Consider the following 23,947-nt stretch of genomic DNA (forward strand, 5'->3'; position numbering starts at 1 on the left):
GATGAGCGGAGGTGACGTTTTTCTTTTTTTTAGCAGGAAGTGTGATGTGGCTGAGCAGAAGCTAATCATGGTGAGTTTTACTGACAAGCCGATATTATTTAATTCGTATAGTCTGGTATTCCCTGCCTGTGCGGCTGTTCAGCTTCAGGTCTGCTTCTTCATTTACGTGTCTTGTTGGTAATCGCTGGGTATCAGCTGGAGCGCTTTCTCTAACTACAGATAACACAACTCAGGGCAGCGTCATTCTGCGACATTATAGTTAATAGAAAGCAAAAATGTAGCTTGAAGGGAGGGTGTTTAATGGCTTGCATTGCATGACGGTCCCTTTGCTTCTGTGAGGGCTGTGCAAGAGCTTCATGTCTGCGAGCATTTGTCTGTAGTGTTTCCATATGGAACTTCTCTAGTAAATCTGTTTTCCAAGGGGAGTTACAACAAAAACAGTACGTGTTTGCAAAATAGAAGGAACTTTCCACTATACAAGTCACTGCAGTTTATCAATTGTTTCACTGGTACTTGTAAATGCAGTTGCCATTGAAAGTATTTGTTTTAGTCCTTTCTGTTCTCTTGTTTCAGGAGTCAGAACCAGAAGTGCACCCAGACAGCTGCTGCATTACATTTACAAACAACTTTACAACCAATACAAATATTGAATGTATATTGGAAAGTTGCTTAGAAATATAATTTATATCCGTTCATAATATAATAATAATAATAATATCCATTTACAATTTATGTCCCATGTTTTCATAAATGGGGGTGGGGTTCCCTTTTAAGCCCCAGAGGAACTGATATGATAGATTTGTTTAAAAATAAAAGTTTGAATCCCAGAGCTATGGTTAGGGTTGCCACCAGGCTGGTATTTTACTGGCCTGGCCGGTAAAAATGATGGTTGATGCCAATGTTATTAATAGGGAAAAAAGATAAATTTATAGGAAGGCCGGTATTTTTTTCCAGAAAAGGTGGCAACCCTAGCGATGTTGTTCCCAAATTCCAGCAATCAGGCTCTCCTCCCGCCCATTATAAAGCACTCTTCAAATATGAATTGCTGTATCCCTCAAAAAAGCAAAGTTTATCGAGGGGGAGATAACAGAAAGTTTTATATAGTGCAGTATTTATAAATAAAACGAGTCTCGGTTTATTTATAACTTTATAACATTTGTTCACCACTTTTTACTTTCTTCGTGAGAAGTTATTGAACAAAACAATCCGTGATTGAATATAATACACTTTTAGAACCGTGAAATCATAAAATCCCCACCAATTACATTAGCTCTATGAGCATAAAGTGCTGTGTGCAGTGATTCCCACAGTGTGAGCGCGTTACTAAGGAGGTGGTGGTATAGCAATTGACCGCTAGAGTCCTAGTGCCCCCAGTGGTATATTATACTCACTAGACGTGAGACAAGGAAATCGTTGGTTAAAATCTATTTCTTCCTGTTCTGAGGCTTCTTCTTTATCAGCTAAATGTGGAGAGATAAATGGACATGTGCGGAAGCGTTTTTCACAAGTTTAATAAATAATTAAAATCACTCTCAAACATCCGATGTCAAACCGCATTGAAAAAAAGTGTCCTGTGCATTCCGTATTGCGCTTTCGGTTCCTCGCCATCCCTTAGAGTCCAATGCGCATACCGCTGACACGCTTCCGCAAATTCAGAGCGACTGCGTCCTCGCTGACGTGATTAGCCAAACTGGCTTCCGAGGATACAGCAATTCATATTTGAAGAATGATCAATTTGTTTGTAAGGTTCTGTGTCAATGCTACATGCATACAGGGTAATTCTAGCTACATATATTTATTGTATATCTTTATATAGCAAACAAGCAGTCAGCACAATGATTGTCGCTTCTTTATAGGGGTAGTGCACGTTCTTCAGTGGCCACTTTCCACTGATATCACAAATGGGAACCTCTGGAACAGCACCACACAATATTCTTCTTATTAAAAAGCCTTTATTAATGCTTTAGGGCATCACAGCAACGTTTCAGGCCGTGCGGCCTTTATCAAGCTTAATATAGCACCACAAGTAAATGCAGTGCTTGCACAAGGAGCAAACACAAACCAGGCATATAGTTATTATAAATAAGACAAAATAAATACATAAGTGCTTGGAGTATCAATAAACAGTTGAGGGCACTGCTGAAGAGCGGACAGATGAAATGGGGAGGTAAAATAAGTAGTATACAGCTAGAGCCGGGACCAAGGGTTCAGACAGTTTGAGGTTAACTTTTATTTTTGTGCATGTTGCAAGCAGGTGACAGCCCGGGACATTACCCACCGTGCTCTTGCTTTCCTTCGACAAGATTCTATAAATCGTCCATCGATGCCACGTTAAATTTATATACTTGCTGTGGCCCCACCTCACCTTCTTTTTCAACATTCGAGATTGGTGGGTTGCATGCAGGGTAGGACAGGTAGGGTCAGCAAAGGTCATCAATTTGACCACCTGTATGGTTACTTTACTAGGCTGATTAAAATGAATAATTTGCTTTTTCAATGCTCTGTGGTGCTGTTTTTGACCTGATGCTGATATGGGGAAAAAAGGGACCAGTTTTCCTTTGCTTGCACTGGACTGCTTAGTCAAGCCCAGACCAGACATAAAGCCATTTATACATGTGGTTATTTGTATATATGAGTAGAAGTAAAAGCTGTGTGGTAAGAGAAGTTACCTTATGCTACATACATTGTATTAAAGGAACAGTAACACCTAAAAATGAATTTGTTTTATATGCATTTAAGTACTATGTAGGTATAACTTTATTTGTAAAGCCACAGCAGTGTACAGTACATAACAGTACAATATAAAGTATAATATATAAATACACACAGGGAGGACAAACCAGACAATAAATACAATAAATATACACAGAGCTCATATGAGGACACATAGCTTAAAGTGCTATGTGGTATAAGACACAGTAGGAAGGAGGTCCCTGACCTGTAGAGCTTGCAGTCGAAAGTATATATTCAAGCTGAATAGTCCAAAAAATACAGGTTTACACAACCGATTAGTTAGCTCTGTGTCTTAAAATAGTGTTGCTTTCCAGCTGATAAAAACTCATTAAAACACCTGGCCAAGATCCAACTCCTGTTTAGATAACCATACACATGAATATTCGCTCATTTGGTAAGGTCTCAAATGAGCTGATCTCAGCAGAATCCTAGCTTTATCTTATTTGGCCATTTCATGCATGGGCAAATCCAATGATTGGCCCAGTCTATGCAAACCTGTTGAGTGACAGGTCGCATCAATGCTCCATTGGTTGGGGTCCTTACATAAGGTCAAATTTTTGCCTAGATGTCTGTCCGGAATGGCTTGTAATGGCAGAGAGACTGTTAACTCAATCTGGAGGAGTAGAATCAGCAGTTTAAATCTGCCCATATTTGTCCAGCTTTACATAATAGGACAAGAAACAGTGAAAGAGGACCGCGCACAGCACATTCTTTTTACGAAAAGTCAAGATTTTTTTGGATTCGGTTGGGCCAGGCACTTGGTTTTGGCCGAATTCTGACCCAAATCCTGCATTCGGTGCATCACTACTTTCTGCTCTTTTGATCCAACCACAGCTACTTTATAATATATTTATTTCAAATGCTGTGTTATAGAAAGCAGTATTTGGTAATTCAAAGCCCGTTAACTTGTGGTCCCCAGATGCAAATATCTTTCTTTATCTGGGATCCTGTACAAAATGATGGGGTTTACAATTATAAAAGGTATATTTGACTAGACAAAATCCAGTGGGTAATGTCTTTTTATGTGTACTTTTTAATTACATCCAGCTATTTACTACTTTTTCTGCTTGTGTACCATTTATTGGCATTTGAGATCTCACGAAAGCAGGAAGCAAAGGAAGGATGAGGGGGCAGAAATGAAAGAAATATTTGCCAGATGTCACTGTAGGAGCTGCAGGCTCACCCTGGGTCATTGATTGTATGCTCACTCAGTTTTTTTAGCAGCTAGTTGATTGATTGTTTTAGTTATTTTACTTAGTAATGAGTCTTTGGACTTTTAAAAATAAAATGTAGGTGGTTTTTTCAAATCAGTTGCTAATAATTGGGTGACCAAATACCTCTAGACCACGTTATGTGACTTTATGCTCTCCGTTAGAAACATGTTATAGTGATGTGATATAATACTGAACAGTTTGCTATATTGAATATTGTAGGAGTTGTTTCATATCTGTATTCTACTTAGCTTTGTCTTAAAGCATATTTTTAAGGTTAAAGGAGGAGTTTGCCTTTGAGTTAACTTGCAGAATGATGTAGAGAATATTATGAGTCAATTTGTAACTGGTTTTTATTTTTTTATCATTTGTGGTTTTTGAGTTATTTAGCTTTTAATTCGGTGACTCTCAAATCTCCAAATTTTAGCAATCCTATTGCTAGGGTCCAAATCACCCTAGCAAATATGCACTGACTTGAATAAGAGACTGGAATATGAATAGGAGAGGGCCTGAATAGAAAGAAAGTAATAAAAAGTAGCAATAACAATACATTTGTAGCTTTAGGGCAGGAGCGAACGGGCAGATTCGGGGGGAGATGTAGTCGCCTGGCGACTAATCGCCTCTTCTGCGAGGCGACAATCTCCCTGAACTGCCTTCCACCTGCTATAACGAGAAACTGCCTGCGTCAATGCATTCGCGGCACTTCGATTTGTCTCACGAGGAATCTTCGGGCGACTTTGGAAATCAAACGACGCAGGTGTTTCTCATTATAGCAGGTGGAAAGCAGTTTGCGGATATTGTCGCCCCGCAGAAGAGGCGATTAGTCGCCAGGCGACTAAATATCCCCGAATCTGCTCGTGTGCCCGTCCTTACTGAGCATTTGTTTTTATATGAGGTCAGTAACCCCCATTTGAAAGCTGGAAAAAAACAAATAATTTAAAAAAAAATGTATCCGCGATAAATAATGAACAAATTAAAAGTTGCTTAGAATTGGCCATTCTAATAAATACTAAAAGTTAACTTATAGATGAACCACCTCTTTAAGGGCTGTTGTACCAGTGTCCATGTGCTTTAACCTTTTCCAGGCAAATTTTATCAACAAGCGGCTTATAGTTATTAGGGCAAAAGTTGAAATTTCTCACAAAAAAATTCACAACATCACCAGTTTGCAAAAGGAGAGTACGACAAGTTTTGGTAAATTAACTTTGCATTGGTGAACATTCACATCTTTTGGCAAGGTGAAATTTCTCCACTGCAAAGCTGTAAATATTTACCAATTCATCAATTAAAGAGTACAGGAACACATTTTAGCCAAGAGAAATTTCTCCAGTTGCAGGTTTGTCGAACTTCCACTGTAAAGATAGAGCAGCCACTTTTGCAACTCATAATCAACATCCTCTCCTTAAGGATAATATGCCATTTTCTTTCTTATGGAGAATCTTCCCCACTATAATTATATTGGGAAAATACAATAGTGAATTTTCTCTAAGAATTTACAGCAAGAGGAATTTCACTATATTTCTCTCCCAACCATTTACTTAAGATTTTCTGAAAATTTGCACACTAGTAAGTGTGCCACCTTATTTATGTTAGGGTTGGCAATTTGTTTTTCGGGCAAATGATTACTGAGAAACTGAGAAAATCTAATAAATTGGACCTTTGTGTAGGGTTTCCACATTTCCCTGGGTATTTTAACAGATGATGCCCCATGCTGTAATTCATAGGGATCTAAGTGCCATGAAATGTATTCTTGTGCTTTTATATGGCAGGGACCATGACATCCTATATCCTAGTTTGGGGTATAGTATCCCCTATAGTATTTGTGTTTTGTTTGTGTATAAATCACAGTACACAATTTATTTTACGGCTATAGACTCGTATTCAGAATCCTTTTGACCTGGATTTTTTCTGCAAAAGGGTAAAAAACATTTACACTTGCGTCCATCTTTTAGGCTACTTGCAAAAAAATAAATAAATGAAAAGACCCACTGAGATTATTTTTATTCCAACCTGTATTGATGCTAGCTTTTTCAATATTAATTATTACAGCACTATTCATGTATTTTGCCTTTATAAAATATGGATTTTATGGAGAAAGTTGCAGACCTGGCAAAATGTTGACTTCGAGTGGTTTACTTATTAGGGATGTTGCTAAGCATGTTGGAAAGACTTTATTTCAGATACCTCATTTATAGGCAGCTTAATTATATGCAGATGTTACAGCTATGCATTTTTATTGCTTTGTCTATTTTCTCTTTGTTTTTAAATCGAAAATTTGGAAGCGTTTTCAACCCAGATAATTGTTTTATAGGAACTGTAGATAGTCATAAATTGCTACTGAATTGCTTTGGTGATTTAAAAATATAAATTATTTAAAGTAAATGATTGACCAAAAAAACTTTTTTTTTAGTGCTTGAGCAATCTTTTAACAAAGATGAGAAAGAGTTGGCTATAATTTACTTATCTCTATGTTTAGTAAACCTCTCATCTCCCAGTAGTAATTTTGTTTTATCTTTGGCCTTTAAGCTGGGAAAGTAGTGAATTACTTACCCGTTTTAAATAATGCCAGAAATCTTGTGCAATTCAGCAACAAAATATTTGCAACTAACTCATAGAGTGTACCTAACCTGGTTTTAATTATAGTTTCTGTTGGGATATTACTCTCTAACTGGTGATCACAGTTATGCATGGGAACTTTTATATTAAGTCTATAGAGTGTTAGTTTTCTTTTAAATTTAGCTGCCTTTATATTGAGTTTGCGCTTTGCAAGTTTTGTTAGACATTTGTCTGTAAATCTAGAAAGATTGTGGTTTTGTCCTGTTTGCTATAGGTTTAGAAACTGCAGTTCTTAATGAGATACTGAAACCAGAAATTTAAAACATTTTTCCATCTATCATAACATTGTCTTTGAATGCTATCTATAATGTTGCCAAAAAAGTATTTGCAGATTCTTTAACATTACCCATTTGATCCCCCATGTTCCTCTATAAGGGGGCTGCCATATTTGAGCTTCAGCAGTCTGTTAGCATTAGAAACTCTAACTGACAGGTTAAGAAGGGACAGTCAGGTTGGCAAAGCAGTCAGGTCTCGGAACTTCAAGTAACAATATCTTACAAATGCAGCCCTATCAGTGAAAACTGATCAACATGAGCTATAGGTAATTTTTGATGTACATTAATATTTTCAATAATATCACTTGAAGCTGGACACTTACCATGCAAGTGGTTAACCAATTTGGTTGTTTTTTTTTTGGCTGTCCATGTAACCAAAACAGAGTGTGCACCATCCTATACATTTAATACTATGGTAAAAAAAACGATTGACACGTGCAATCTTACTTAATTCACTTATTGTAAATTATGGCTGGTCAAACTACAATAACCACAGATCCTTCTTCAGTAGACTGCAGGCATATTCAGGAGTGGCTCAGTATGGCCACTTTAAGCAAGCAGATTTCCAGCTTCTATATCTGATGATAAAAGGTTGAAATAAAACTTTATTGCTACAGTATAACATACATAACCAAACTGTGGTTTAAGTAGATATTCTTTATATCCAGCAGCTAAATCAGTGTCTACCGAACTGCTGTTAGGTGCATAAAGTGATTATTTTTCCCAAAGAAGATTCTTAATCTATAATAAGCCCCCAGGGTCTATTTTCCTATATAATTAAGCTTTTCACAGTGTGTCACTATGCAGATAAGAGTAGCATCCTAAAAATAGTACTTCTTTGCCATAATCTTTCACTAACATTAGTGATTGTGTTGACAAGCAAGATTCAGACTTGTGCATCTGCTGCCGGCTCTCATGGGAGATATGAATAAATTAAAATGCTTACTTTGCTCTGTTCCTTTAACTCTGTCACAAATATACAAAGGTGTTTTTCCACAATTTCCTTGTTTTTACAGTTGACCGTAAATGCCATATTTCCTACTTCCTCATGACTTGCAGGGTTCAGAAATATTGCATTATCTTCAGTAGCTACAACATACTTTTCATCTGCTTCATTTCCTTTGTCATCAATGAAACGGCTGTTATGTAAAACCATTTTTATAAAAACATACTTTTTTTTTACTTTTTTGTTGCATTGGGTAATCCTAAATAGAAAATTGCCATTTTAAATACTAAGTACCGCCCCATGGGATCTTATGGTTCTCAGTGCACACAAAAAAACCAAGGCCGCACGTATGTGTTTGATCACATAAACCAATTAATGGACACGTTTTGTCTTTTACTCGAAAAAATTAGCCTGTAATAATTTAATTTAAGAATGTACGCAAGTCAGTACGGTGCAATAAATAATTTCATTCAAAATTAAGTGCCCTGTGTTAGTAAGACATATGGGAGGAGGCCATTTCCCTCAAGTGTATACAATATAAGTGGGTGAGTAACAAATAGGAGGATATCAATTACTCAGCATGATCATATCAGATCCTGAATGGCATTATGCCAGTTAGATTACTTATGTGGGTTAATGTGCAATATCTATTTATAAAATCTCTACCCTGAATTTCTCAGCAAATAGTCAAAGAATAATTGATTTGGTCCCTTTGCTATTTTCGTCTATAATCATTTTTGATTTTCACTATTTAGCAGATATTTCATTATAATGTCTTCTCTGCTAGTCCTAGACATTCATTGTACATCACATTCCTCTCTCTACTCGGCCCTGTTGAATCAAATGTAGAGCGGCATCCCATTTCTGTTCGAATTAAATAATGACTTAGTTTTGTATAAAGAAATTCTTCGTTACTCGTCTATCTTTAAACTTAAAAACAAGTTCTTTGGGCTTTGTTGCACCATGTAATGTCATAATTCGCTTCATATAGCTCTTGAAAAATGTATGAATTGCATGTGCCCAAATGCCGTTAAAGGAGAAGGAAATTCCCTGGGCACAAAAACCCTCCCCTGTGTTGCTCCTCCTCCTCCCCCCTTGTTACTCACCCCTCTCCGCAGGTCCTGTCCACGGAGCTCACAGGCGCCATCTTCTCGCAAGCGGTCTTCTTCCTGCTTTGATCTGTGTTTTTGGCGCATGCTCAGTAGGAGCATTTACCGGTACGGATCTACTGCGCATGTGCCAAAAGTCACAAAGTTTTCAGATTTCGTGACATTCGCCGCATGCGCAGTAGATCCGTACCGGTAAATGCTCCTACTGCGCATGCGCCAGAAGATGCTGATTAATCCAGGAAGAAGACCGCTTAGGAGAAGATGGCGCCTGTGAGCTCCGTGGACAGGACCTGTGCAGAGAGGTGAGTAACAGGTTAGGGGCATTTGCCTGGGGGGACAGGTAGGCCAGGAGGGAGGAAGGGCAACACAGGGGAGGGGGAGGGGTTTTTGCGCCCAGGGGGTTTCCTTCTCCTTTAAGTAATGGTGTATTGTGTTACAGCTCCAATTGGATCAGTTGTGGACTAATTTGCTATGCAACTTAATACATTCCTATGCAACTGCATTTGAGTGTGTGCTGGTTATTAATTTTTGATAACTTATAGCAGTTTTTTGACTGGATGTCTGTATCTCATGCATTTAAATGTCAAATGAATAATATTGATGCAGGGGGAGTGTTCAGTTGATGATTCAGGAATCTAGCTGTAATTATGGCATCTGTATTTTTGGATTGTGATAAAAGCACTGTTATAAGAGAATGAGACAAAGAATCAGCACATAAAAGCTGCTTCTGACTATAGTCAAGATGCTACTGTTTGCTCCACATACCTTTTCAGACGAAGCATTAATTAAACTGACACTTGACCCATAGTACTTGATAATAGTAGCGCATGGGCATTTTTCATCTGCCTTTTTGCTTGTGATTCCATTTATTTTTTTTAGAAAAGTTACGGTACTTTTGCTAATTGGTCATACCAAAGAGACTTTGGGGCTAATATGCAATGCGCATGATTTTCCTACCGGCGTCTTACATTAATGCTGGTGGGAAAGCATTAGGAGTTTTTGTCCATGGTAGAGCAAATTTACCTTGGTCAACTAATCTCCTTACAACCGGATATGCTAGAGTCATAACTTATCAATTAATAAAGGCCAAACATTCAGGTTTTACACAGAACCAAAAAATTAACAAAAAGGAAAGGATACTAAAGTGTTAGAGGAAAACTATACTCCCAAAATGAATACTTAAGCATCAGATAGTTTGTTATATCAAATTAGGTGGCATATGAAAGAATCTTACCAAACTGGAATATATATTTAAGTAAAAACTGCCCTTTTACATGTCTTGTCTTGAACCACCATTTTGTGATGGTCTGTGTGCTGCCTCAGAGATCACCTGAACAGAAATACTGCAGCTCTAACTGTAACAGGAAGGAGTGTGAAAGCATAAGACAGAACTCTGTCTGTTAATTGGCTCATGTGACCTAACAAGTATGGTTTAGTTGGTGTGTTTGTGTGCACCGTGAATCACACGATCCCAGGGGGTGGCCCTTATTTTTTTTTAAAATGGCAATTTTCTTTTTAGTATTACCCATTGGCACATACTACTTAAAAAGTATTTTATTATGAAAATGGTTTATTTACATGAAGCAGGATTTTACATATGAGATGTTTTATGCAATATCTTTTTATAGAGACCTACATTGTGTGGGAGGTATAGTTTTGCTTTAAGTAAAATTTTTCTCTACAAATGAACTATAAGACTTAAACAATAGTTGAAAATCTAAAACCCGTGTGTGTGTGTGTATATTATCCATTTGGAATAGGAAATCATGTGGGAATAAACCATGAAACTATGGAAAGTATCACAGATTCCTGTAAAATGTGAGTGCATTATCATGACACCTAAAACCGCTGCTTCCTATTGACTGTTATCAGGATAAGAACCCGTGGTACTTCCTGCACCATAAAAACATTCAAATCTAAAGTGGGAGAAGATTCCATGAGACGGAGCAAAGAAGTTACAATAAGAGTGATAGGGAAATGAAAGATAAAACCTGTTCTTCTAAGACTCTTTAAAGCAGCCTAGAGATAGCAAGTCAGCCTGAAGATAAAACGGGAAACTTCGAGAATTCTCTAGATTAGACGGTTCCATTATTTCCTTTGGAAGTTGTTACTGAGCTGATTTATGCCACTTCCACTTATTTACATTTTTTTTTGCTTTTTAAAAATACTGTAATTTCCCAGGTTGAAATAATCCTTTTCTGCATATAGTCTGTGTTGTATTATTGTAAATGTCCGTAGTACTTTTTTTTTTTTTTTTTATAATAGCTGACAGGGCATAATCAGCTTACTACCCCTAGTTGTGGAAATCTCCTAAAATCCCTTTATAGGCAAAGGCATGATATTTGAGTGAATTGCTAAAGATGTGTTTTCTTGATGGCTGCTGATTATGAAAGTGGGTATTCAGGATGGAGATAGTGTTTAACCTGGATAGAAGGGATTCGATATCAGGGATACAATAAAATGTTGGGGTGTGGATAAAAAGCCTAGCAAACTGTCCAATGCTTCTGCTGTTTTTATCCCTATATTTGTTTTTTATATTTAGTAACTGTGCAAATAATTTTGAGTGGGTTCCCACAGGAGTTGACAGACGTATAATAGTGCACACAGTTCTACACGATAGTTGATGTGCTAGACCTATTTTATGGTGTTTCTCTTTATAATCTTGTTGCAGAGGTTTGTCCCTGTTATTCCCTAGGGTCATTTGCAAAAACAGCTCCAAATATGACCTGTAAACTCAATCATTTAGAAAGTTTATAAAGCAAGGACTGTACATATCAAACAGGGAGAGTAAACTGAACTGTATGTTGGTATGTCCATTTTTTCCTTCTTAGGGACAGACTTAGGGGCTGATTCACTAACTTCAAATGAAGGATTCGAAGGTAAAAAACTACGAATTTCGAAGTTTTTTTTGGGCTACTTCGACCATCGAATGGGCTACTTCGACCTTCGACTACGACTTCGAATCGAAGGATTCGAACTAAAAATCGTTCGACTATTCGACCATTCGATAGTCGAAGTACTGTCTCTTTAAAAAAAACTTCGACCCCCTAGTTCGCCAGCTAAAAGCTACCGAAGTCAATGTTAGCCTATGGGGAAGGTCCCCATAGGCTTTCCTAAGTTTTTTTTAACCAAGGATATTCCTTTGATCGTTGGATTAAAATCCTTCGAATCGTTTGATTCGAAGGATTTAATCGTTCGATCGAAGGAATAATCCTTCGATCGCAGTATTTGCACTAAATCCTTCAACTTTGATATTCGAAGTCGAAGGATTTTAATTCCTAGTCGAATATCGAGGGTTAATTAACCCTCGATATTCGACACTTAGTGAATCTTCTTCGATATTCGAAGTCAAAGGATTTTAATTCCTAGTCGAATATCGAGGGTTAATTAACCCTCGATATTCGACACTTAGTGAATCAGCCCCTAAGTATCAAAATTAGCAGTTTGATATTTTCCTATTAGACATTTTTTTAAAGACACATTTGTCAGATAAGTTACCTGTGTTAATATGCCAGAATGTGTTGAACTGCTTTGAGCCATTCTGCTCTGTGGAGCAATGATGTTCACCATCACCCATCTGAACCCTGAGACCCCAGTGTGTGTGTGTACAAGAAGGACTGGTAAAATAAATAGTTTAAATCTGAAAGGCTTCATAAAATGTAACCAAGCGTTAACTGTGGTTACCACTCTGTAAAATGTACTGACCCTTGATAAATAATCCCGCTCGTATTTTTGATGCAGTTTTTTTATGAATGAACCTTGTCTGGTTTTGCACCAAGTCCTATGTTAAAGTTTGCCTTTAATGACAGATGTCTGGACCTAATTATAATTTCTGTAATGTACAGAAGTATTATGTTATAGCTGCAATGCACATTATACAATCACATGCACATTTAATATCCTGTGCTGCTTTAAGACATGAAAGGGAGAACGTTTAGGACTTGTTTTTATTTGTAAAGTAATCAGCCAGCATTTCCTCCTTTTAATCAACTTTCGCATCTAGGGAAATAAATTAGTTACTCACTGTGTGTGTGCCCATTACAAATGGTGTGTGTGAGTGTGTATATATATATATATACTTTTTTATTTCTATCATCAGCTTTTTAATATCTCCCTCTGTACTGTTTTTTTTTTGCAATTTTGTTAACTCTAGAATAACCATCCTGCTTTTGGTTTGCCAAAAAAAAAAAAAAAGCATTGAGAATAGCATTTTACTAGCGCTTAACTCATCTTAACTAATAAAACTTCACAGGCCAATGAAAAAAGCAGTAACATATGTGCACCTCTTTATCACATACTTCCTCTTATTTAGCTGCTGTAAAAAACGTTTTCATGTTTCTAATGACACAGCAGGGGATTCTCTTACTCTGGTTTGCTAACATTCACTTTTATATCAGACTAAACAGCCTAAAGAAACCTTTACTCACCGTTTTTCTTCTTGTAGACTGAGCAAATATCAAAATGCCCATTGCTCATGTTTCATGCCCATTGCTCATGTTTTACTCATCCACAACATCCATTCACATGCCTGGCTTTCAGTGAAAGTTTGATATGTTAATATGCAGTATGTCCTACTCTGGAGTAGAATGAACCAAGTTATCCTGAAAGCAGCTCTTTGGTATTAAGTTTATTAATGTTTCCAACTAAAGCCTGAGGCAAATTTGAATGTTTTGTCTTCAGAGCATATGAGATGGTTAAATTCAATCTCAAGCTTTCCCTGCTTTATGAATGAGGTCAAGCCCAGTCAAAGTCAAAGTGATCGCTGTTTTCCCTTGAGTCTTTTTATCTGATCAGAAGTCTTAATATATACCTGCAACTCATCCATTGCACACTGTCTGGGTGACCTGGCCAAGGGGGATCTGACATTTGTATTTTACTTTAACCTCCTCAAGTAAAGAGAGCCTATTCATTACTTCAGATTTCATCTGTTGTGAAAGATGATATGCATGGTCACCATTGCTAGTTTATAATTTCAACACTAAATACTTTTATAGGATGAGGTTAATTTGCAGTAATGGCTTCCAGCTGCTCCTAACTACCCTCCAAAACACACCTTTATTTGCAATTGGCTAATTTCACAATATGCAGGTATAATATGAGATTAAATGGTATGCTATTTATTATTGTTATTAATTTGAATCTTTTGTTTTCTCTTCCACAGTCTGCCATTTTTAATTTCCAGAGCCTGCTGATAGTGATTCTCCTGTTAATATGTACCTGTGCTTACCTGCGTTCCCTGGTCCCCAATTTACTAGATAAAAATAAAACCGGGTAAGATGACAAATTTATAATGAAAACATATATGTTGTATAAGGATTTATGGGTAAATGGTGAAGAGAAATATGAATGCATTTGCTAGGGTTATATTAGCCAGAATCCAATGGAAATGTGAGATCAGCGTAAACTATTCTCTGTGCAATGAACAAATGTATTGATTTAGTGTCATGTTTAGAATTTCACCTTAACACTTAAAGGAGAAATCAATCTGTGGGTAAAAAAACCCGTACCCCCACCCCAGGTAGTCTTCCCGCCCTCATCCCCCCAGGCTAACTACCCTCCCCCCGGGGAGATGCCCCCATACTCCATATTTACCCCTCGGCTCAGATTCTTCCAGCGAAGTTCCACACGTCCATCTTCCGGCTCCTCTGTAAGCTGACTGTACTTTTGTACTTTTTATTATCACAAGATTTAATAATGACAACACATCAAAGTGTGGACACAATTAATTTATTTTGAATGAATTTATTTGCACTCATCAAAAAAAAAAATTTTTAAAGTGGACCTGTCACCCAGACACAAAAATCTGTATAATAAAAGTCCTTTTCAAATTAAACATGAAATCCAATTTCTATTTTTTATTAAAGCATTCATAGCTGTTGTAAGCTCATTTAAAAATCTCAGCTGTCCATCAAATATTGCCTGCAACTCCTCTATGCCATGGACAATAACTTTCACTTTCAATTCAGCGCTTCCTAGATGTCACTGCTCTCCACATATTCCCCCGTTCTCTTTACCATTTAATTGTGTAGCCAGGACATGGGGATGGACATCAGCTCCCCCATTCTGGTGCACAAATAAGATTCTGAGATGATGCAAGACTTGTCTTAATAACAGTGTGCACAAAATGGCTGCTGCCTGCTTGCTATAATTTTGAAATCCCAGACTGAAGGAAACAAGATTCAAATAATTTATATAGTGTAATTAAAGTTCATTTTGCTTGACTAATGTGATAAAATAGGATTTTGGATAATTGTTTTGGGTGACGGGTCCCCTTTAAGGCAATAATTATTCCTTTTATGGTTTCAAAGTTACACACACAATCTAATTATATTTATTAACAAGGCTGTGCGACCTCGTTAGTTCTTCTTTGCAGTTCCTTTATTTTTGGTACAAATTCATACTCCTTGCAAATTCAGCTTTGGAATTTATAGCATTATAGCAGTCTCTGTTCTACATGATGAAGTTCTTTATTGAGTGGCATTCTGACTTGCAGTTAAATATTTGTTTATGTAAATGTTGGTGGCCCTTTTTTTAAAATCACATAGAAATGATTTGCTTGTATAAACTTTAGACAGCCACACCAAAATAGTTTACTAATTAAAATAGGTTTAAGGTCTTTAGTTAGCCAGGTGGTGTTATGGCATTTGGCTTGCTGCATTTTTCAGTGTTGTGTAAAAAGTTCTAAAATCACTTACTCCTGTCTTCCGCATAGTTAACTGTGCAATGTATGAAAGTGCTAGCAATACTGCTGTTTAACCTGGAAACGTGAGCATTTTTTTGAGGCTGAAAAACATTGCTGGTGCTTACAGACATTTTGCAAATAATTAAATTGGAGACACTTTGTGACATTGGCCTCAACATCAGGAAAAAATGAGTAGACTGGGCCTTATCAACCACAGACATGGCAGCAAAGTGAAAAACATAGTACAGATTATTTAATCTTGCGTACACAGCTCTAATTGTGATTAAAATGTGATATTGGCTCTAATTAGGGGGAAACTTTAACTGCTGCTTCCAATCAATGTTTAAACATACTGAAAACTATTTCACACCTTCTGATGTAATGTACAATAATTGAGAATGATTTCAGAAAATGTTTGCTTTAAGTGCATTAAAATATTGGGTTTATGAAAATTTGTTGACAATTGCCATGGATTTCTTGATTAAACAGAGAATGTTTTCACCCTGTTGTGAAAGAAACGAGTAATACTATGCTGCCTGGCTTTTTCAGATACATGGCTAAAACCCAGCTATTTTTTTTTTCTCAGACTGGCCAAAATCTCTTTTTGATCCTTTAGTTTGACAGCTCTTGCCTACATCATTCACTTGGATGAAAACGTATGTCCAAGAAAAGCCAGTTCAATCATGGGGTTGCAATCATAGCTGAATGAGATTATCTGGCAGGATCAGAGTTTGTGCGTGGGATCTGGGGGTGGTAGCTTACAGTAATTACTGATCACATAACTCTCAAAACAAGAGATGAATGGTGGTGCAAGACCACAACGTTATTAGAGTGCTCCTCTGAGCACTATTGGAGTTTATATTAATCTTCTATTTTGTATGTGTATTATGAAAAAACATTGGGAAGTGCCTTTATGGCAAAATAATAAAGCTCGTGCAAAAACAATGTTATGATCTATTTAAGGTATCCGTATCTCTAAGTGCCTCACCTGTGTACATTATAAACTCTAAACATAACTCTTTTCTGTGACTAATTATGATTCAGGAGCACTGAGGCACACGGGTTTTCATTTTAAGCAGTTACAATCATTACTTTTCCAAAGTACAGTGTAGCAATTTCCAATAGCCAGGAATTCTTTAGTAGAAAAGAAAAAACATTTAAAAAAAATAAAAATAGTTTTGTGCTCTGAAAACATGATGGGCATTTTTATAAGACTGGCAAAAAAAAAAATGTTAGCCAGTTTGCCCCACATTTAGTTGCTTTTTAACTCTCCAAAAATAATTAGATTATCCTTCTATAAGTATTTATAAAATGATTAGTCTTTAACTCATGTCTTTCCCCTGTGAAGAGAAGCACAGTGTATTTTTGGGGTCACGGTTTAAAATGTTTGTGAAACCGTGAATTAAAGGATAACATGTATTTTTTTTCTACTTTGTGGAAAGCAGCCGATGAGACAGAGAAACAAGAAGTTCTTTGAAGAAGTGTTCTGATTTACGAAAACTGTCAAAAGTGAAAAAGGGAAACACTGACAAAACACTCAATCATAATAACAGTCCGCTATGAGAATACACATCCGCCTAATAAATAGACTACAAAAACAGGCAAACAATAAACCAATTATCATTGGCATGACAGTTCACAGAATGGGAGATAACTACACACGTCTAGGTTTTCACTTTTACTGTAAAATCAGAATGTACAGTAGTGAATAACACAATTTTTTGAGGGAATTTTGTTTCCCATTACAAATAAACAGGTGAAACAGCCTCTTTCTGGCTCAATGTGTTTTCTCTAAGGGTAGGATGCAGAAAACTTAAATGTTTGAGCAACACTCCACATACCAGAAACAAATATTTCCAAATAATTTAAATGATTTCCCTATTAATTGCATCCACTTTTTTTTTTTTTTTTTTTTTTTAAAGTGGTGTGTTGGTATGTTTGTCCATAGAGATCCATTTTTCTACACGTTTGTTATTTAAGCCTTTGAATGGCCTTTGCTGTCTAAATTATCATAAAACAAGGAAACCTCTTAACGAATTAGATGTATGTATTTGGTTGAATGAATAGGTTTCTTTTATACATCGCTAAAACTTGACCTTATTCCTTGGTAAACATGTTTGAGAATACTATGCAATTTCATTATTTACTTTTCAGTATTATTATTACTTAACAGTATTGTTTTGTTTTTTTCATATTTCAGAGTCCTTGGCATATTTTGGAAGTGTGCAAGGATTGGTAAGTACTAAGTTGTTGGCAAAGTTCTAGAGGGTACACATGCATAGAATAAACACAGTAAAGGTGCTATTGCTTTGACCAGAAATTGCCCATTGTGCAGTGGATAGATAGTATGGATAGCATTATAAACCTGAAATCAAATCATAAACAAACAGTTGTTCCCTCCTTAGGGTTAGTTCACACGAGGAGATTCGGGGAGATTTTGTCGCCTGGCGACTAATCGCCTCGTCTTCTGAGCGACAATCTCCCCGAAAAGTCGCCTGCGCTAATGCACATGCGGCGATGCGTTTTCCATAGTCGCTCGAAGTTGTCTGTATGAATTCAGCTGTAGCAGCAACATAAAATCACATGGCAAGGAAATATTTCCTGCCAGTTTACACCTGATGGGAAATAGAGAGTTGTTTACACCAACCTTAAATTAGTACGAATGGATCATATAGATTAATCTCCATATCTGAGGGTATGGAAGATCTCTGATATTAATCAATGCGAAACAAATGAATGTTTAAGACATTGAGACATTTTCAAAAGGTCTTCTGTGGCCACAAAAAATAGAAGTTGCTGAAGTTGTTGTGATAGCATATGTAGAATTTATCTTTTTTTTTTTTTATTCTAATGTCTTACATTTTCCCTCCCCAGGTGAAAGAAAAAGTCCATATGTTGCAGTCTGCTGTGTAGTAATGGCCTTCAGCATCCTCTTCATGCAGTAGTCCTGAAATAATATGACAATGTAATGTTCGTTTTTGGCCAAGACACATTTTTCAACTAAATATATGTACAGAACACAAACATTGTTTTTTTTAAGCCTTGACTCTCAGAAATGTGTATACATGGACCAACTGTCTTTTGCCGAGGAATACTTTTACTTTTCATATTCTGCATTTGTGAAGAAATCTGTTCAAATATGGACCTAACTGCTATTTGGAAGCATGGTGGGCTGTCTTGTCAGAAGGGCTATGGGTTTTTAAAGCAATATGATCTCCAAAATAAAATGGTTCTGCCCTTTTCCCTACATAAATTTCTTAAATATAACATTCACAAGTGATAACTGCTCTTCTTTAGACCCAGTTAAATGTAGTTCACACTTCCTATACCTAAATAACTTGTCAGCTACTTAGTTTGGCCATAAACTGTTCCTTTTTCCCAAATGTAGTTTGCTAGCTATACCTAAATATGCAAATCAAAATTGTTTTGGCCACAAGATGTTTTTAAACTTCTTATTGTTGAGTAAACAAACAATACACAATATTTAAAATCTACCCATCAAATTGGAGATGGTATGTCACTCTTCATTTAGAAAACCACCAATGATGATTGGTGGCTGAATGTACTGAACATCTATTGGCTGTTAACCATGTTTCTGGAATCCTTCTACTCAAATATGTTTTGAGTTAGTGTGTCAGTATTTAGCCCAAGTTGCTGAGTCTAGGGAATGATGTCCTTGCATATATGTATGTTTGAAAACTCTGTGGTGACAAGAGAGTGATTTCAACAAAAAAAACTGTGTTTTGTGGTGAAACATTCTCCAGTTAAAATAAAGATTCTGGAAAAGAAACTTGGCAGATGCACTGCTTATTCCAAATGCAATATTATCTTGTTTGTTTCGGAGGTCTTGTGGGACCTTAGCAAGGGATCTTGGTCAAGATTCAGATGCAGAGTATTTTATGAACTATGCCTTTCTTTCTCTGAATGCACATCCACAGGGATCATGGGGCACAGTCCAAAACTAGCCTTGTTATGTCCATTGCTCGGCTTCACTTGTTTGGAAAATCATTGTATTAAGCTGTTTTTATACGTTTTTTTTTATTTATTGTCTTTTTCCTAGTTTCCTAGTCTTAAATTGGAGCATTGTATGCTTAAATTGGACTATGCTTATGTGAATTTGGCCATGTGCTTGGGTGAGTTTGACTAGAATATAGCCAAACTCTACCTTGGCATGAACTGGTGAGCAATAAAATGTGCAGCTACAGGATAGACAAAGTTTGAAAGGTAGCCAGCGAGAGGCAGTTACTGTATTTACTTGTCCCACCACTCTGATGGTCTAATAAGACTGACTAGATCAGGATGGCATGTTATTTTTAAGATGATTGGTCACTGGTGCTTCCTTGAGCTGATCAAGTGTGATAGTGAGGTACCTCAAGCATATGTTAACATCTAAATCGAATGTTAATGTGACCCAAATAATGATATTCTTTCAGTAAGACCATCTTCCCATGGCATGGCATGGCCTGTGCTAGGGCTTTTTGCCTCTCTGTGCGGCACTAACAGCAAGTAATTTTATCAGATTTCTGCTGGAAGCGACGTGATTATGTAGTAGAAACGTATAGTATGTTCAGTTGCAAAGTTGTAGGGTGTTCAAATTAACAACAAGGGACCATCAACTGCTGAACCATAGAAACTGCATGTACTTGGTTACTCAATGCCAAGTTTCAAACTTTCTCTGGAAACATCAGCATAAGAACGATTGCTCTGGATTTCCAAAGGCCAATTCTTAAGGTCAAGAAAAGCTATTACTCCATGCCTTCATTCCATGCTCCCTGGCAACTGTTTTGGCAAAGGCCCTCTCTTGTTTGAAAACAATAATGACCTACACACAAGGGGAGGTACACTACACTTTTTAACTAAGCAACTTCAAGCCAGGACTAATTGCACAACTTCACTAATCCTCTGGTTGAAGAAAAGCAAATCCCATCAACAATGTTCCAGCATCTCTTCCCAGAAGAGTAGACGCTGTTAATGGAGGACCAACTTTACATGAATGTCACCTTTAGTTTTAGAATGAGATGTCTTGTGTAATAGAACTAATATTCTATAATGTACTTTGTGTAATGGGCTGAGTCAATATCATTTACTCACTTCAATGATAATGTGTGAAAGGTATCTGCTCTTAGTTCTACTTTCTGCATTGGAAACTGGACACCAAAATAAACAAATCCAAATGTTAAGTGCTCCAGGGGTGTATTTAAACAACTGGTTTTAATTTATTCTGATTAAAGGAATGAAGTTTACTGTAAAATCCACATGCCTGGTGGCTGGTGAATGATGTAGGCTGAATTGGGTCCTGTGTATCCATGTGGTATGCGGCTGGGTTAATTACTAATCGGCCATGCTGCTTGGGTGTTTTTATTGAGGCTTTGATTTCCAGGAAAGGTGTGACAGTGCTGTCCCTAATAACAGACAACAGGCTCTCAAGCAGTTAGGATATGTGCTGGCATATATACACGTGCAGTCCGTATTGGAGCTGATTAATAAATCATTCACAAAGAGCCTAGCGATGTTATTGGTGTTTTCTTCGCAAATAATCAAACTGCGAACCGCAATGGTTTACCCTAAACTGGGTTAAATGATGTAGAAATAGAGCAGGCTTTAATGGTTTTTTCATCTCAGCATGGCAGCATGTTTCTTTCTATCATGCACATTGTTCCACTGCAGCCCATTGCACTGCTGACATATATTTCACATGATCTTACACAAATGCAACCTCACATTCTGCTCACTAGGCTAACGAGAAACAAAATCTAAATTGTCATTGAGACAAATCGTGTACATGTTTATGTTTTAGGTATGTTTAAGGGCAAGGAGGCCTATGGTTAGAGTGATGCCAATTATTTTAGGTACCCTCAAGTGAGCGAAATCCCTACACTTCAGACATGGACCTTTGTGCATCTTGAAAAAAAGCATAAAGGGTCACGAATAGTAGTCTGGGAATTTCTGCAATAAATTACATTATAACCCGATTTTACATCCCCGGATTTGCCGGTTTCCCGTTTTTTTTGTGGTCCCACCAATTTCAATGTATTACTATGGGCTCTTTTCCCGGGTTTTACATCTACGAGGCAAAGGTGGCGGCAGTCAATGCAGTATTAACGGGCAGCAGAGAGTAGAACTGTAGGACACCATCTTTCCAGTACTTTAGTTCATTTAGTGTAGAACCAGAGGCCAATGGGGAAAGGGGTGATGTGAGGAGCCCTCCAGCGATTACCCCATTTTGGTTAGGGTGTGGTTGCCCTCCGGTCTGTGCCCTGTACAGTCTGACACTTCCCTATACCTGACCCAAAAAAAAAACCCAGATTGAGGGACTTTTCCCCAGGGCCACAGCAGTTTAGGGGCCCATAGGGGAGGTGTAAATATATACTGATGGTTTTCCCTATACACATCCATGTGCAGCCTTCCAGTTGCTGTTTAACTGCACTTCTCAGCACCCCCCCCCCATCAGCCAAAGGCAAAAAATGATTCCTGTACTTATTTCCTTTAAATACTTAACATTTATGTGTCCTTAACACATTTCCCTGATTTTACATCTTTTTTTCATGGTTCCCTGAAAAACGTAAAATTGGGGTTCTACTGTATGTGTACCATTTTCTATTTTTCTATATGTATTTTATATAGTATTTGTACTGGTTAGCTTTCCAGGTTATACATTGTAGCTTGTTTGTTTTAACGTACCCAGATTTTATGCCGTTCTCTTGGAAATATAAAATCAGTGTTCTACTGTATTCAGTGGTGTAACTACTGTGTGCAGGATGTGCACCTGGGTCCCCCACCTGGCCCCCTCCACAAGCACATCCAGTCTCTAAAAAACTTGAAAACTTATCTACAGTTTCTTCAGCAATGAGATGCCATTGTGACTCCTGTGGGCCTGGGTGTAATCACACTCGTAGTAGTTATATCACCGACTGTATTTCACAGATATTAATTTTAAATGGTTTTATTTGCATTTTTAGTAATACCCATATAAAGGTATGTTATAATAGTACGCCACAGTGGAAAACGCAAATTCAAAATTAATTTAGTCCTGAAAAAAGAAGGGTTACCGTACATAATGATATTTGCTGATCAGCAGTCTCCAGTTCCCAACAGCCACCCATAAGAACTTCTCTAGCTAACTCAACTGATTCCTTTATAGTCATTCTTTCTATTTCTATTCTTCCTGCAATTTCCCAAAAATCCAACACTTCACTGTATTCTAAACAAATTTCACAAGTTTACCATTAACATTATTCTGTTTACATTATAATAAATGCATACAACCCCTGCACAATAAATATAGTTTTGCTGTAATACAAAATATATATTCCTACCTAAAATAATTCTGAATATATTTTTGAATAGGCCCCATGTCTTATGGAGTATTTATACTGACCATTAACTGTGATTTTATGCTCTTTATACTTATCACATGTATATTCATGGTATAATGTGCTTTACAAGACCAGGCTTTGATCCTTTGATAAAAAATATTTGACCTTTTGTATTCATGCGGCATTTGAAATGTTGGCGCTATTTCTATAGAGATTGGCATTTTGATGTAATAAAGATTGCAAGGATATAGTTTGAATCTAATCTAATTAAAACATACAGGTTTACTTTTTCACAAAGAACTATAATCCCAAACCACAGATCTTGGATTTGTGTTAAAGCTGTGCCTGCCACACATAGAAGAATGTAAAGGCATGAACTAAAGAACTGACACTGCAAAAAATAAACATTCATGGCCATCACAGAGATGTCATCTAACCCTATGCCATTAGGGTGATAATGATTCACTGTGGGTGTTTTGAGACCTCATCTTATGTTACTATTTAGTGTTAAAGGGAAATAAAATCAGCACTGGATCTTTATCACCCTAACAACATGGGAGTTAGTTGATATCTCTGCCATCCAGCAAGCTAATAGAGGGATACACATTATACTTAGAGTTTTACTTGACACTGGCAATTCTCAACAGAAGTCGAGAATTCTAGAGCTTCCTAACAATTACTTTTGAGGAAATTGGAGAAGCAAAATCTTGAGATTCAACAAAATAAAACAAAAAATAATTTTTTGATTTTGCTAATTTGATAAACCTGTTAGTTTTGGATTCTTGCTTATATCCCTGTACATGAGAGTTTTTCCTCCTATCCTGGTTGCTATTCTCTAGTCTTTCACTAGGGGCACATGTATGGTCTGTACTGTGCAAATGGTCTGAAGCTAATGGCATACTGTGGAGTTTTTTAATAGCATGTTTTAATCAGCTGCTTCTCCACTCACTAAAATATGGGAGCACTTCTCCACTCACACATACTATTAGTCTAAAACAAAGCAATGGTAGAAACGGGGGTCTCCTGAGTTCAACAGCAGAAATTACAGTCAGATTTTAC

General features: G+C 37.0%; 1 protein-coding gene across 1 annotated transcript; it reads left to right on the forward strand.

Annotated features, from left to right (window-relative positions):
- Positions 1–54: 54 nt before the first annotated feature.
- Positions 55–19,362, forward strand: tmem167a.L (transmembrane protein 167A L homeolog). The gene is given in 4 exon segments (NM_001171786.1): positions 55–70; positions 14,052–14,161; positions 17,773–17,807; positions 18,447–19,362. Coding segments are annotated over 4 exon segments (219 nt in total). The 5' UTR covers positions 55–67; the 3' UTR covers positions 18,518–19,362.
- Positions 19,363–23,947: the final 4,585 nt, after the last annotated feature.

The sequence above is a fragment of the Xenopus laevis genome, chromosome 1L, assembly GCF_017654675.1.
Source record: "Xenopus laevis strain J_2021 chromosome 1L, Xenopus_laevis_v10.1, whole genome shotgun sequence".
In the NCBI taxonomy this organism is placed as follows: Eukaryota; Metazoa; Chordata; class Amphibia; order Anura; family Pipidae; genus Xenopus; species Xenopus laevis.